The 16,332-nt window shown below is 42.6% G+C and overlaps 1 protein-coding gene across 9 annotated transcripts in view; it reads right to left on the bottom strand.

Moving 5' to 3' along the window:
• The window catches only part of LOC309700847 (protein NLRC3-like), a 97,222-nt gene that overhangs the window by 11,320 nt on the left and 69,570 nt on the right, over positions 1 to 16,332 (bottom strand). For 6 of the 9 annotated variants that reach the window (XM_082524691.1, XM_082524692.1, XM_082524694.1 and 3 more), the window contains 4 exons: positions 5,585 to 5,663; positions 4,454 to 4,682; positions 2,531 to 4,301; positions 2,266 to 2,439 (listed from right to left, as the gene is read on the bottom strand). In XM_082524691.1, coding sequence (XP_082380817.1) covers positions 2,266 to 2,439; positions 2,531 to 4,301; positions 4,454 to 4,682; positions 5,585 to 5,663 — 2,253 coding nt within the window. Of the gene's footprint in view, positions 1 to 2,265; positions 2,440 to 2,530; positions 4,302 to 4,453; positions 4,683 to 5,584; positions 5,664 to 6,513; positions 6,816 to 14,499; positions 16,326 to 16,332 lie in introns of those variants that run through there. The other 3 variants (XM_082524698.1, XM_082524699.1, XM_082524697.1) reach the window with 3 other exon arrangements.

Genomic DNA, 16,332 nt, shown 5'->3' with positions numbered 1-16,332 from the left:
CTTGGCCTTTCAAGATACTACCACTTCTTTGCTTTGATAAACTCCTGGGTTACTTTGGCTGTTTTGGGTCATTGTCCAACTGTATTATGAAACACCACCCAATCAGTTTGACTGCATTTATGTGAGCAAACAATACATCTCTGAACACATCAGAATTTATTCAGCTGCTTCTGTCCTGTGTCACATCATCATACTTTTTTTTCTAGCCATCATTCTGGTAGACGGTGTTCTTGGTTTCATCTGTCCAAAAAACATTTTTTGTGCTGGCTTTTTTAGAGTCCAATCTAGCCTTTCTATTCTTGAGGCTTATGAGTGGCTTGCACCTTGCAGTAAATGCAGTCATTTGTTTATGGTAGCCTTGAATATCAATACGCTTACCTCGTGGAGAGTGTTTGTTTACATTGTTGGATGTTGTAAAGGGGTTTCTCTTCAACATGGAAATCATTCTGCAGTCATCCAGCACTATTGTCTTCCCTGGACGTCCTAATATTGTAGCAATTTCTCAGATAGGCTTAAGGATGGCTTGTTTCATGGAGAGCTCCTTTCACCATATGTTTTCTGTTCACAGCAAAATCTTCCAAATGCAAGCACCACACCTCAAATCAACCCCAGGCCTTTTATCTGCTTAATTGATAATGACATAAAGAAGGAATTGCTCACACCTTCCCATGAAATAGCTTTTGAGTCTTTTAGTCCCTTTAAAGTAGCTGAAACTCCTAAATCCTTCATCCAATTTGAATATGAGTACCCTCAAATAAAAGCTGAGAGTCTACATATTATGTCCATGTTTCCATTATATAAATAATTAAATCTATCTATCTATCTATCTATCTATCTATCTATCTATCTATCTATCTATCTATCTATCTATATCTCTATCTATCTATCTATCTATCTAAACAGGTAAAAAAAAAAGAAAAGAAAATTTGTGTCTTATAAGTGTGTGCAAGGGGAATGCACTGCCCACTGTACTAAAATCCACTGAAGTGCAATCTGTGTGTCACATTGTCAAAGGAATGCGCATGTATGAATTTGGGAATTTAGAAAATGTATAAATGTTGCTCTACTTGATTCTGATCTGCTGCTGAATCTCTTTTATGCTGATGGAAATGTAGAGTTTGATCTGTGACACACTGAAACATTAATCTCTTATTGGGCTCTTCAGTGTCTCCAAGAACCTGGGCCTGTTGCATGAAGCCTTGTATGCATGCTGGATGTTTGTGTAAACAAGGTATAACATGTTGTCCCCTCTTGTTGCAAAGTCAATGTTCCGATGAAATTTGGGTAGAACTGATTTAAGTTTTGCATTATTAAAATCCCCAGCGACAATGAGGAAGCTGTCAGGGTGGGCTGTTTGCAGATCACTGATAATCTTGTAGAGTTCACTGCGTGCTCCACTAGCTTTAGCATTAGTGCTAGTACTAGGTGGGATGTAAACAGCAACAATGATCACCACAGTAAACTCTCTTGGGATATAAAATGCCTGCATCTGACTGCTAAGGCCTCCACAAGTTCTAAAAATTGCACAGACACAATTGGAGCATTCCTACTCCAGCTGTTATTGAAGTAAACACACAGTCCACCGCCATGTGTCTTGCCGATGATAGGGGGTCTCTGTCGGCACGGTAGCTATCTAGCCATTTAGCTGGATAGCGTGGTCTACGATGCCTCCGTGTAGCCATGTTTCAGTAAAAATAAGAACAAAGCAGTGCCTTGTTTCTTTCCTGGAGTTTATTTGTAGTCTCAAACAGTCCAGTTTGTTTTCTATGGAGCACATGTTGGAGAGTAGTGATGGAAGCGCGGTATACCGGCATGGATACCGGCTCGCTTACTGCACTTCCACTTCCTCGCCGACACCGTTTTCGATGGACTTCCAGGCGGACGCTAAGATGTGGTGGTGCCGTAGCCCGTCTGTTCAGAGCTTGCAGAATGCTGCAGCAGCGCAATTTCTCCACTTTGTCTCCATCTGGTTGAGTTTAATGGTGTTTTCCTAAATCCAAAAGTTGTTGGTGGTTATAGAAGTGTTTGACTGTAGTTCCGACGTACATTACAGCTATATAATGAACCAGGACTCAAGTAGAACTTGAGTAAAAACACGAAAATTGCACCATGATTTCGACACGGTGTGGCCGCTGTGACCTAGCACACCACCATCATGGTATTTACCGTAATACCATACCAAGAGTAAGGATATGTCAGTACAAAAACTAAATGTAGCTTTTATGTTGCAGATTTCAAGTCAAATCATAAACAACATAATCTGACCTGAGCGTTTCCAGCTTCCAGTTTGTAGTCTTCAGTCGAGAAAACAGTAGTGTCAAACCTGAGTCTTGCACGTTGTTGTTACTCAGGTCTAGATCTCTGAGCTCACAGTCTTCTAGTTGAAGAGAAGAGGACAGAGCTCCACATGCTCTCTCTGACAGGTTACAGCTATTCAGCCTAAAAAGATATATGTATAATAAGAAGAATGGAATAGCAAGAGTTTTCTGTTTGTAAACTGAATTTAAATTATAAAAACATCATGACTTACAGAGCTTTTTTAGAGGCTTTGACAACTGGCAGCAGCCTCAGAAGAGCTTCCTCTGAAGCAGAGTATTTCTTCAGGTCAAACACATCCAGATCTTTTTCTGATGACAGTAAGATGAAGACTAGAGCTGACCACTGAGCAGGAGACAGTTTATCAGTGGAGAGACTTCCTGAACTCAGGGACTGTTGGATCTCCTCCACTAGAGAACGATCATTCAGTTCATTTAGACACTGGAACAGGTTGATGTTTTTCTCTACAGACAGATTCTCACTGAGCTTCTTCTTGATGTACTGAACCGTTTCCCGATTGGTCTGTAAGCTACTTCCTGTCTGTGTCACCAGGCCTTGCAAACAAATTTTATTAGTTTTCAGACCCAAGAGAAAACGAAGGAACAAGTCCAGGTGTCCATTTGGGCTCTGTAAGGCCTTGTCCACAGAACTCTGATAGAAGTCGTTCTCTGTCTGAGAGCTTGTTTGTTGTTCTTCCAGCTGATTGACTCCGGAGTTGATGAAGGTCAGATGGACATGAAGAGCAGCCAGAAACTCCTGAACACTCAGATGGACAAAGCAGAACACCTTGTCCTGGTATAGTCCTCTCTCCTCTTTAAAGATCTGTGTGAACACTCCTGAGTACACTGAGGCTGCTCTGATATCGATGCCACACTCTGTCAGGTCTGATTCATAGAAGATCAGGTTTCCTTTCTGCAGCTGATCAAAAGCCAGTTTTCCCAGAGACTCAATCATCTTCCTGCTCTCTGGACTCCAGTGTGGATCTGTCTCAGTTCCTCCATCATATTTGATCCTCTTGACTTTGGCCTGAACCACCAGGAAGTGAATGTACATCTCAGTCAGGTTCTTGGGCAGTTGTCCTCCCTCTGTGGTTTTCAGCACATCCTCCAGAACTGTAGCAGTGATCCAGCAGAAGACTGGGATGTGACACATGATGTGGAGGCTTCGTGATGTCTTGATGTGGGAGATGATCCTGCTGGTCTGCTCCTCATCTCTGAATCTCTTCCTGAAGTACTCCTCCTTCTGTGGGTCAGTAAAGCCCCTGACCTCTGTCACCAGGTCCACACACTCAGGAGGGATCTGACTGGCTGATGCAGGACGTGTGGTTATCCAGAGGTGAGCAGATGGGAGCAGGTTCCCCTTGATGAGGTTTGTCAACAGTACATCCAATGAGGTGGACTTTCTTGTTTCAGTCAGGATTTTAGTTTTGTTGAAGTCCAAACTAAGTCGGCACTCATCCAGACCATCAAGAATGAACACAACCTGGAAGTCTTCCAGCCTGCAGATTCCTGATTCTTTAGTTTTAGTAAAGAAGTGATGAACAAGTTCCACCAAGCTGAACTTTTCCTCTTTTAGCACATTCAGCTCTCTGAAAGTGAATGGAAATATGAACTGAATTTCCTGATTGGCTTTGTCTTCAGCCCAGTCCAGAGTGAACTTCTGTGTTAAGACTGTTTTCCCAATGCCAGCCACTCCCTTTGTCAGCACCGTTCTGATTGGTTCATCTCTTCCAGGTGAAGATTTAAAGATATCTTCTTGTCTGATTGTTGTTTCTGGTCCCTTTGATTTCCTGGATACTGTTTCAATCTGTCTGATCTCATGTTCATCATTGACCTCTGCAGTCCCTCCCTCTGTGATGTAGAGTTCTGTGTAGATCTGATTCAGAAGAGTTGGGTTTCCTGCTTTAGCGATTCCCTCAAACACACACTGGAACTTCTTCTTCAGTTGGGCTTTAAGTTCACGTTTATAGAGTGGAGCAAATATTTCTGAAAATAAGTAATTCAGATAAATTAATTATTATATAATAAATATCATAGCCTTTCAGTACCCCGAAAGGATAAATGAGTGAATAGATATTGGTCCATTTCTTGAGATATTAGGAAAGATCAATATGCAATCTTTAGAGAAATTCTCTTACTGCTCTGCAGATGGTCAGCCATCTCATGCTGCTTAAGTCTCCTCAAGAAGTGTAATGTGATCTTCAGAAATGCTTCTCTGCAGCTCTTTCTTTGATCTTCATCCTCACCTTCAAACATCTCCTTATCCTCCCTCTGGCTTTTTATGGTTTCTGGGTCATCTGGACTCAGAACCTTTTTGGTTTTCTTCAGCTCATTCTTCACAAACATCATAATGTTGTCCTCCAGCCGCTGGAAAAGAAGACCATATGAGTTACCGAGCGGTCTTTCTATACAGGCGCTATGGAGAACATCCTCACACAGAACATTGCATCCTGGTATGGGAACAGCTATGTTAAGGACCAAAAAGCTATTCAGAAAGTGATCCGTACAGCAGAACGCTGCTGCAGGGCTGGCCTCCCCTCCCTACAGAACATTTACACCAGGAGATGCTGGACTAGAGCAGCTCAGATACTGAAGGACCTGTCCCATCCCAGCAATACACTGTTCCAACTTCTGCAATCATCTGAGCCCTGAGTCTCAGGCCATCCCCCCCATTCACAACGGCACAAGACACTTTAACACACCATTTAGAAAATGTACATTCTCAGATTTGAATGTAAATTTCCAGATTGTTTTATTTTATTTATATAATATATATAACTCACTCACTTATTGGATATAATGTCATCTTTGTATATATTCACTCCCAGTATATAATGTTCTCTCTCTCTTGTTTTTTTGCACAGTCGAGCGTATCATGTTACATTTCACTGCGTGTTGTACTTCTATAACTATGCAGGTGACAAATAAACAATCTTGAAATGCACTGGTTCTCATACAGCTCTTCTACACTCTGTGCATTCAGAGCACTTTATACAACATGCCACAACTTTAACACTCTGATGGTTGCATCAGAGAGAACTTTGGGTTTAGTATCTTGTCCAGTACATTTACCAGCCAAGGTTTGATCCACCAACCTTCTGATTAGTAACTGACCTGCTCCCCTCCTGAGCTACAGGCACCCCCAAATGGACTGAAATCATGGAACCAAAAATCTGATTCATATTGGACACAATGACAATCCACTGGTCTACAAAGTGCAGCATAGAGGTGACCGAAAAAACCCCACATGTAAAAGTAGTAGTACAGACCATAAACACAGAGTCCAGGTGTGTTTGACGCTGCTGTGCAGACTGACCAGTGGAGACCTCTGCTCTCTCCTTGTCCACTCTGTGGAGGAGTAGTGTATAATTAGGTCATGTTATGTCTGTCCACACACAGACGCAAGGTCCATGAAGAGATTTTTTGATGGGTTCAGTGAATACGATGACTCCCTGCAATGGTGAAGCTTTGCTAGTCCTGGTGATCTCACTGAAAATTAAAAACTCAGTTTTCAGATGTCTGTAGCTTTCTGCTCAGTTTTTTTTAGTCCCAACAGCTCTTACCATCTCGTGCATTAAGCTTTCCCTCCATGCTGAGATGCCCTGGAGCAAGGTACTCTCTTTGCACCAGTGACTGGTTTGAAGTGACAACTTTCTGACTTTTTAGCCTCCAGGGGTCCAGAGTCGACTGCGGATTGAAACTCAGACTCTGGGGAGGCCCTGGAGAGAGTTACTGTCTCTAAACGGGCCAGCTTTTGAGGAACGATTACATTATTTATGGGTTTGTCTCTCTACTTACAATGGACGAATGAAAAACAATTCCCTTCGGATAGAATTGATTTAGCTTGTCGTACTGGAGGAGCAGGTGACACAGGTCACCGGGCTAGTGGCTGCTGAAATAGAGGCTGAACTAAGGGCAACTGAAGTAAAGGTTGAAATGACAACTGTGGTGGAGTTGGAGACTGAGCTTGAGGCCGGGCGGCTAACTGAGCTTGAGGCCGGGCGGCTAACTGAGCTTGAGGCCGGGCGGCTAACTGAGCTACAGGCTGCTGTGTAGGTGACACTGGAAACTGGGTTGAAGGTAGCTGAGCAGTAGACTGAACAGGCGATAAGCAGTCATTGTCCTTTGCCGTACAGAACATAACCCCTGAGTAAACAGTCCCACAGTTCAAACCAATACTATTGTCCTGTCCACTCACCACAGCCGGCCGCTCTGAAATCCCTAGGTCCGACTGTGGTGAGGAGCGTTGACGGCGTGAGCGCCGTTTCCCTTGTGAAGGCTGTGTTGACAGGCCGGGCAGAGCATCCTCCATCAGGACGCGAAGCATGAGTTGCAGGGTGGGTGGTAGCAACCGGGGGGTGAAGACAAAGTTCGTTCAGAACAAAATTCTGTGCGAGTGGATGAAGTGAGCTGAGCAACCAGGGGAGACCAGAAACTAAGCGCTGCAGCCGATTAGCTATGGCCTGACGGAATTCTCTCCCCTCGTGCTCCAGCCATAAGTTGATTAATTTATCCACAGAGTTAATAATATCCCCCCCGAAGCTCCTCGGTCGGGTTGAATGCTGCTGGGTCCATTGTGGCCGGTTCGTACTGTCACGGCTGCCGAGGTGAGCCGTGTGATGTTGGAGGGAGAAAGGACCCAAAATGCAGGCAGTAGATGATAATGCTAGTGATGTTTATTTACAAAGTGGCGTAGTGGCAAAACAGGCAATGAGGGATGACAAAACTAAAGAAACCTAAACTGGGAAAACTAAACAACAAACCTTAAATGATACCAAACGGGGTGAGAGGCAGAGAGACGAGGAACAGGGCACCGTGGAACACAGACAAACCGGCAACAAGCAGGAGAACACACAGGGCTAAAATACACACAGCAGTAATCAGGGGATGAGAGACAGGAGGGCAACACACCTGGGAGAAATCAGAGCCGACGGGACAGGGGAAACGTAAACTGAACACACTCACATGAGACAGGGACCTTCAGAATAAAACAGGAAACTCAGACACAGAGAACCAGACAAGGCACTGAACTAAAAAGACAGGTTCACAAACAGACAGTGTGACACCATAGACAGGCAGAACACAGAAGTGGGATCAGGGCAGGCACAGAACAGAAACCTAACAAATGGCAAATCATAACAGAATACATACTCAGAATAAACAAACGCATAAAGAAACACAAAACTCTGAGTCGGCAGGCTCAGGACCCTATGTATGTATGTGGTTTTATGTCACGACGGCCAATACAGGTTAAAGGACTCAGGTGCAGACACCACTCTGAAGCTCGGAGGATGAGCAAAAAGCAAGATTTTATTTCAGCAAGCGAAGGTGACACAAGGGAAAATAGTTAAAGGCAAAAACACTAAACAAGAACAAAAGGCGAGAGGAATAAATCTAACCTCAGGAGTTACTCAAACTAAAAACTAACATGATGCTACAAACTCAGGGGACTAAGAAAGTGAGATTAAACACACTCTATGGCAGGTAAGAAACTCAGTCACTCTTGGTGGCGCTGTCACTTGGTGTTCGCTCTCTCTGCGGTAGAGTATCACTTCCAGTTCCTGCTCAAACACAGTGATGTTTTTGAGTAGCTTATCTGCTTAGCAATTTAATTAAAAACTTTAAATACATTCTTTTTCATAGTATAATCTTCATGTGTTTCATCCGAAGCACACTTTCTGTGTACTCACTACCTAATTTATAGCCAAAGTTTTCACTCACTGTGTCTGTACTGTTTTGCTAGCTTAGCTCGTAGCCGACTCGCTACCACCATGGCTACTTCACCTGTCCCTTCTGCACTTTCCTGCTTATTGTGTCAGATGTTTAGTTACTCCTCGGCCTCCTTTAGCAGTAATGATACTTGTAACAAATGTAGCATATTTGCAGCTCTGGAGGCCAGGATTACTGAATTGGAGACTCGGCTTCGCACCTTTCATTCACCTGTAGCTACCCAGGCCCCTGTAGCTGGTGCAGCCGAAGATAGCGTAGGCCCCGCTAGCTGTTCCCCGGCAGACCCTAAGCAGCTGGGGAAAGAGGGCGGCTGGGTGACGGTGAGGAGGAAGCATAGTCCTAAACAGAAGCCCCAGGTACACCACCAATCTGTTCATGTGTCTAACGGTTTTTCCCCACTCGGCGACACACCTGCCGGGGGTCAAACTCTGGTAATTGGTGATTCTGTTCTCAGACATGTGAAGCTAGAGACACCGGGAACCATATTCAGTTGTCTTCCTGGGGCCATAGCAGGCGACACTGAGGGAAATTTAAAACTGCTGGCTAAGGGTAAACGTAAATTCAGTGAAATCATAATTCATGTCGGCAGTAATGACACCCGGTTACGCCAATCGGCGGTCACTAAAATCAATATTGAATCAGTGTGTAACTTTGCCAAAACAACGTCGGACTCTGTCGTTTTCTCTGGTCCCCTCCCAAATCAGACCAGGAGTGACATGTTTAGCCGCATGTTCTCCTTAAATTGCTGGCTGTCTGAGTGGTGTCCCAGAAATGATGTGGGCTTCAAAGATAATTGGCAAACCTTCTGGAGGAAACCTGGTCTTGTTAGGAGAGACGGCATCCATCCCACTTTGGATGGAGCAGCTCTCATTTCCAGAAATATGGACAAGTTTATTAAACCCCCCAAAATATGACTATCCAGAGTTGGGACCAGGAGTCTTACACGCCTCTCTGCAGCTTCTCTCCTCCTGGTACCCCCCCCCCCCAAAAAAAAACAAAAAAAACAACCCATCTCCATCTCCATTATGTCAGCTCCCAAACAGACAAAAGATAAACTAAAAACCAGCAATAAACAACTTAAACATAAAAAATCACAAAGAAAGATCTATACAGTATCCACATCTGAACCAAAGAGTAAAACAGTGAAATGTGGATTATTAAATATTAGGTCTCTCAACTCCAAGTCTCTGTTAGTACATGACTTAATAATTGATCAACAAATCGACTTACTCTGCCTTACAGAAACCTGGTTGCAGCAGGATGATTATGTTAGTTCAAATGAATCAACACCCCCGAGTCATTCTAACTACTAGAAATCTCGAAGCACAGGCCGAGGGGGCGGTGTGGCAGCAATTTTTCACACCAGCCTATTAATCAACGAAAAACCAAGACAGACTTTTAATTCATTTGAAAGCCTGATGCTTAGCCTTGTCCACCCCAGCTGTAAAACTCAGAAACCAGTCTTACTTGTTATCATCTATCATCCACCTGGGCCTTACACAGAGTTTCTCTCTGATTTCTCAGACTTTTTATCTGATTTAATGCTCAGCTCAGATAAAATAATTATTGTGGGTGATTTTAACATCCATGTAGATGCTAAAAATGACAGCCTCAACACAGCATTTAATCTGTTATTAGACTAAACTGGCTTCTCTCAAACTGTAAAAGAACCCACCCACCACTTTAATCACACTCTAGATCTTGTTTTAACATATGGCATAGAAACTGAACATTTAACAGTGTTTCCTGAAAACCCTCTCCTGTCTGATCATTTTCTGATAACATTTACATTTACAATAATTGATTACACAGCAGTGAAGAGTAGACTCTATCACAGTAGATGTCTTCCTGAAAGCGCTGTAAGTAAGTTTAAGAATATAATCCACCCACTGTTATCATCTTCAATGCCCTGTACCAACACAGAGCAGAGCAGCTATCTGAACGCTACAGAGGTCGATCATCTTGTTAATAATTTTACCTCTTCACTACGTACGACTCTGGATACTGTAGTTCCTGTGAAAACTAAGGTCTCAAATCAGAAGTACCTGACTCCGTGGTATAATTCTCAAACACGTACCCTAAAGCAGATAACTCGTATTCTGGAGAGGAAATGGCGTGTCACAAATTTAGAGGATCATCATTTAGAATGGAGAAATAGTTTGTTGCTTTATAAGAAAGCCCTCTGCAAAGCCAGAACGTCTTATTATTCATCACTGATTGAAGAAAATAAGAACAACCCCAGGTTTCTCTTCAGCACTGTAGCCAGGCTGACAAAAAGTCAGAGCACTGTTGAGCCAACAATCCCTTTAACGTTAACTAGTAATGACTTCATGAACTTCTTCACAAATAAAATTTTTATTATTAGAGAATAAATTACCAATAATCATCCCACAGATGTAATATTATTTACAGCTACTTTTAGTACCATTGATGTTAAGTTTGACTCTTTTTCTCCAATTGATCTTTCTGAGTTAACTTCAATAATTACTTCCTCCAAACCATCAACGTGTCTTTTAGACCCCATTCCTACAAAACTGCTCAAAGAAGTCCCGCCATTAATTAATGCTTCAATCTTAAATATGATCAACCTATCTCTAATAATCGGCTATGTACCACAGGCCTTCAAGCTGGCTGTAGTTAAACCTTTACTTAAAAAGCCATCCCTAGACCCAACTTTCTTAGCTGATTATAGGCCAATCTCCAACCTTCCTTTCATATCAAAAATCCTTGAAAGAGTAGTTGTCAAACAGCTAACTGATCATCTGCAGAGAAATGGCTTATTTGAAGAGTTTCAGTCAGGTTTCAGAGCTCATCACAGCACAGAAACAGCTTTAGTGAAGGTTACAAATGATCTTCTTATGGCCTCTGACAGTGGACTCATCTCTGTGCTAGTCCTGCTAGACCTTAGTGCAGCGTTCAATACTGTTGACCATAATATCCTATTAGAGCGATTAGAACATGCTGTAGGTATTACAGGTACTGCACTGCAGTGGTTTGTATCATATCTATCTAATAGACTCCAATTTGTGCATGTAAATGGAGAGTCCTCTTCACACACTAAGGTCAATTATGGAGTTCCACAGGGTTCAGTGCTAGGACCAATTCTGTTTACATTATACATGCTTCACTTAGGCAGTATCATTGGAAGACATAGTATCCATTTTCACTGCTATGCAGATGACACCCAGCTCTATCTGTCCATGAAGCCAGGTAACACACACCAATTAGTTAAACAGCAGGAATGTCTAAAAGACATAAAGACCTGGATGGCCGCAGACTTTCTGCTTCTTAATTCAGATAAAACTGAGATTATTTTACTCGGCCCTGAAAATCTTAGAAATATGGTATCTAACCAGATTCTTACTCTGGATGGCATTACCTTGGCCCCCAGTAACACTGTGAGGAACATTGGAGTTATTTTTGACCAAGACATGTCCTTCAACGCACATATTAAACAAATATGTAAGGCTGCTTTCTTCCATTTGCACAACATCTCTAAAATTAGAAATATCCTGTCTCAGAGTGACGCTGAAAAACTAGTTCATGCATTTATTACTTCCAGGCTGGACTACTGTAATTCATTACTATCAGGATGTCCTAAAAACTCGCTGAAAAGCCTTCAGCTAATCCAAAATGCTGCAGCAAGAGTACTGACAGGGACTAGAAAGAGAGAGCATATTTCTCCTGTTTTGGCTTCCCTTCATTGGCTTCCTGTTAAATCCAGAATTGAATTCAAAATCCTGCTCCTCACATACAAGGTCTTAAATAATCAGGCCCCATCTTATCTTAATGACCTTGTAGTACCATATCACCCTATTAGAGCACTTCGCTCTCGCACTGTAGGCCTACTTGTTGTTCCTAGAGTATTTAAAAGTAGAATGGGAGGCAGAGCCTTCAGTTTTCAGGCCCCTCTTCTGTGGAACCAGCTTCCAGTTTGGATTCGGGAGACAGACACTATCTCTTCCTTTTAAGATTAGGCTTAAAACTTTCCCTTTTGCTAAAACATATAGTTAGGGCTGGACCAGGTGACCCTGAATCCTCCCTTAGTTATGCTGCAATAGACGTAGGGTGCCGGGGATTCCCATGATGCATTGAGTTTTTCCTTTCCAGTCACCTTTCTCACTCAGTATGTGTTAATAGACCTCTCTGCATTGAATCATATCTGTTATTAATCTCTGTCTCTCTTCCACAGCATGTCTTTATCCTGTTTTCCTTCTCTCACCCCAACCGGTCACAGCAGATGGCCGCCCCTCCCTGAGCCTGGTTCTGCAGGAGGTTTCTTCCTGGGTAAAAGGGAGTTTTTTCTTCCCACTGTCCCCAAATTGCTTGCTCATATGGGGTCATATGATTGTTGGGTTTTTCTCTGTATCTATCATTATAGGGTATACTGTACAATATAAAGCGCCTTGAGGCGACTTTTGTTGTGATTTGGCGCTATATAAATAAAATTGAATTGAATTGAATAAATACAAAATCAGAATATGACTATGGGAGACTATGAACAAAAGCAGAACTACGAAGCACTAAACTATACTAGAGCAACTGTCATAAAACATGAAAGGATGAAACGAGTGCTTTAGCAGAGTCCAAAAGGAAAAGGTCTCTTTAGCAGGCTGGGGAAGCAGCCAGGGAACCCGACATCGGGCATTTTCTAGAACTGGCGCCGTGAGCTGCGGGGCAGAAGGAGGATTATGGAGTTACGCTCACAGAGTCACTGTAATAAGGGAGAGCAAAGTTAAAGTGAGCCCCAAGCAACAGTCCAGGGAGAAAGGGCAATTTGCAATTATCGTACTTTTGCAGGCGGAGGCGAGGCTTAGGGGTAGTAAAATCCAGGCAAGGCTAAACCAGTCAAGATTCACTCACTGGAAAACCGGGCAAGGAGGTAGTCAGGTTAGTAAACCCCGAAAACAGCACGCAGGCCAGTGGCTGTGTGAAGGGAAGGAAAAATGACGGCGTGATCCAGACATCCGTGAGACTGCAGCGAGTAGAAAGACAAGATTAGTTCCAAAAACTGCTATGAGGAGAACTACTTAACTGTGGCTTTCACTAACAAGGGCTAGCTAACGTTCTGGCGAGAAGTGTTTGTTAGTGGTGGGCGGATTGATTGAAATATCAGTTGTATCGATACTAAATTGGTATTGGATCGATACTAGCCTGGTGAGATCGATTATTTACTTTAAGTTCCGCTCTTGTTTGCAGTGCTGTGGTTTCAGCAAAGACGAAACAGCCAGGTCACCGGATTAGCCGCTCCTGTGTCAGCGCAGAGCAGGCACACTTTGCTCCCCCTCCCCCCTCTTGTGTTTAGATTTTGCACCATTACGTGACTTAGATGCACAAAGCAAACAAACAAGCAACTTGCCAGCTCAGGTTCATCAGCACACGTCACGCACAGAGAAAATACAACAGAAGAACGGCAGAGAGGAAGAGGAGCGCAATGTGGCTGCATTTTCAAGTCGAAAATGAGACAACTGCAAAATGTGGGATTTATAAAAAGCTTGCCAGGTATAGTGGAAACACTACCATTTTATATAAACATATATAAAAAAAATCTGTCCCATCTGCTCTGCCCCAACTCCTGAAACAACCTCAAGCTCGTCTGGAGGGGCTGCTTCATCCCCACCTGCAGCAAAAGGTGGGATATGGGAATAATTTCACCCTAAAGTCCTAGCATCTCAGCAGCATCGGACAACTGGTACTGATGCCCTAATTGAGATGTGCAGGTACTCTGAGGAAAGGCCAGTTCCTTGGGTATAGGATCCACTACTTTGGTGGAAAAACAATGAACAAACATTCCCATCTTTGAGCAAACTTGCCAAAAAATACCTGGCAATGGTTGCAACATCAGTGCCAGCTGAGAGGATTTTTTCAAAAGCAGGGCAGTTAGCGAGTAACAGACAAAGTGCATTACAAGCAAAAAATGTTAATATGATACTGTTCTTGAACAAAAACCTGTAGCCAAAACCTTTGTTCTGCACAGACTAACTAAAGGCTTTGGGGGTTGTTAAGTTGTTTACATATTATTTATATTTTCACCAGTTGTTGTTGTTGTTTCTGAGAATTTTAATTGTAATTTTTGTATTATAGTTTCTCAACAGTACTTGCTTGTTTTGCTTTGTTTACTGGTTTGCATGCACTTTTTAATTAAGATTTTTCTAAAAAAAAATTATAATAAAGCATTTTCTATTTAATTATGAACTTTGTCCTGATTATGTCCTGTGTTTTAACTATTTAATAATAAAAAAGTAAACATTACAAAAAAAACACTTAAGGTCATGAAAATTAATTGAGATTTAGCAATTCAATGACGCATCCACCTTATTTACTGAAAAGTATCCGTATCCGTATCGGCAATACTGGCCCGTATTTACTTGGTATCGGATCCAAAATATGCAGTATCACACTCCACTAGTGTTTGTGAGTGCTGGTCTTAAAAGCCTGTCGGCTGATTACTCACAGGTGCACAAAGCGAGAGGGGGTGTGGCGACTCTCCCCAATGGTGGATTCACTGGCACGCTGGAAAACCCAGCACTCACTCGGACCATGACAGTTTTATTGTAGCAAAATTAAAATCGACTTCTCGTCTGGTCTTCATAGTTTCTGAGGGCTGTCCATAGAAGCTCTCTGTCCTTCTCCTGTAGGTCTTCTTGGCTTGTTTGATGCTTCTCCTCAGGTTGGCTGTGGTAGTGCTGTACAGAGAATTGGTCTGATCAGAGCCTGTACTTTACTCTTCATCCAAGGTTTCCAGTTAGGAAGAACCCAGATGGTTTTGGTCACTGTCACATTCATTACACAGCACTTAACAATTACACAACACCTGCTATTTGAAGATGGACCAGTCTGTGAGATTAAAACAGTCCTGTAGATGGTGGAGAGCATCATCTGGCAATGTTTTAATGACCCAGATGCTTGAAGGAGTCCGTTTCTTTAGGCAGGTGTAAGCAGGGACGAGGAGCAGATAGAGGTGATCAGATGGTCCTAGGTGGGGGAGGGGTGTCGCTTTGTAGGCCTGCTTGATGTTACTATACACATGGTCCAGTGTCTTGTCCTGAAAAACTAGTTCATACATTTATTGCTTCTGGGCTGGACTTCTGTAATTATCATCAGGATATCCTAAAAACTCCCTGAAAAGCCTACGGTTGATCCAAAATGCTGCAGCAAGAGTATTGATTAGAAAGACAGCATATTTCTTCTCTATTGCCTTCCCTTCATTGGCTCCCTGTTAAAGAAAGAATCAGATTTAAAATCCTGCTCCTCACATACAACGTCTTAAATAATCAGGCCCCATCTTATCTTAATGACCTTGTAGTACCATATGACCCTATTAGAGCACTTCACTCTCAGACTGTTGGCTTACTTGTTGTTCCTAGAGTATTTAAAAGTAGAATGGGAGGGAGAGCCTTCAGCTTTCAGGCCCCTCTTCTGTGGAACCAGCTTCCAGTTTGGATTCGGGAGACAGACATTCTCTCTTCCTTTTAAGATTAGGCTCAAAACTTTCCTTTTTGATAAAGCATATAGTTAGGGCTGGATCCGGTGACCCTGAATCTTCCCTTAGTTACATTGCAATAGCACGAGGCTGCCCTGAGTTTTCCCTTGCTGTCTTCTTTGTAGTACAGTTTCCCTATGTAGTTACTTCCTGGTGCAAAGTGGCTGTGATGATGCTGTGATAGCTTATCACTATCAGAGCTCTATGATTAAGACATGTAAGAACACCTATTTGTATTCGTTGGCACTATATCAAATACGTATGGAGATTAAGCCTATGTTTGAATTCTGTTTGAATTTTTACTATCGCTCAGGCTGTTAAGCATCACTATAGCTTCATATCTTTTTTTCTCTGCCAGCTGGAAATTTATTTGAAAAGTTAGGTGGAAAGTTTATTGCTTAGTTTCACCAAAGTAAGAAAGAATTATAATCCATAAACCTTCATAAAGACAAACATCTCCCCAGAAGATTGAGCACTGCTGAAGTGTCATTGAAGAGGAGAAAAAAATATTTGTCCATCCGGCAACACCTGAAACACCTGAATGGAAGTTCCCACCTACACTGTGTTTGATGCAAAGCACAAAGGAGACACGTGCATCTGGAGTCCTACAGACACTCAGCCTCTTCACTACAGAAACCCCTTCTACAACATCCATTCTTTACACTCTGACTGCTGTCTTTGTGGAAACATTCCAACACACACCACTTCACACATGAACATAGAAATGTGTGTGAAAAAGAGCTGAACTGATATTAAACATGATGGAGGATTTATTCACATTTATTCACAATGACATTTAGATAC

Source organism: Aulonocara stuartgranti, assembly GCF_965226115.1.
Source record: "Aulonocara stuartgranti genome assembly, chromosome: 23".
NCBI lineage: Eukaryota > Metazoa > Chordata > Actinopteri > Cichliformes > Cichlidae > Aulonocara > Aulonocara stuartgranti.
The sequence above is the reverse complement of the archived record's forward strand: the minus strand, read 5'-3'. Positions and strand labels throughout refer to the sequence as shown.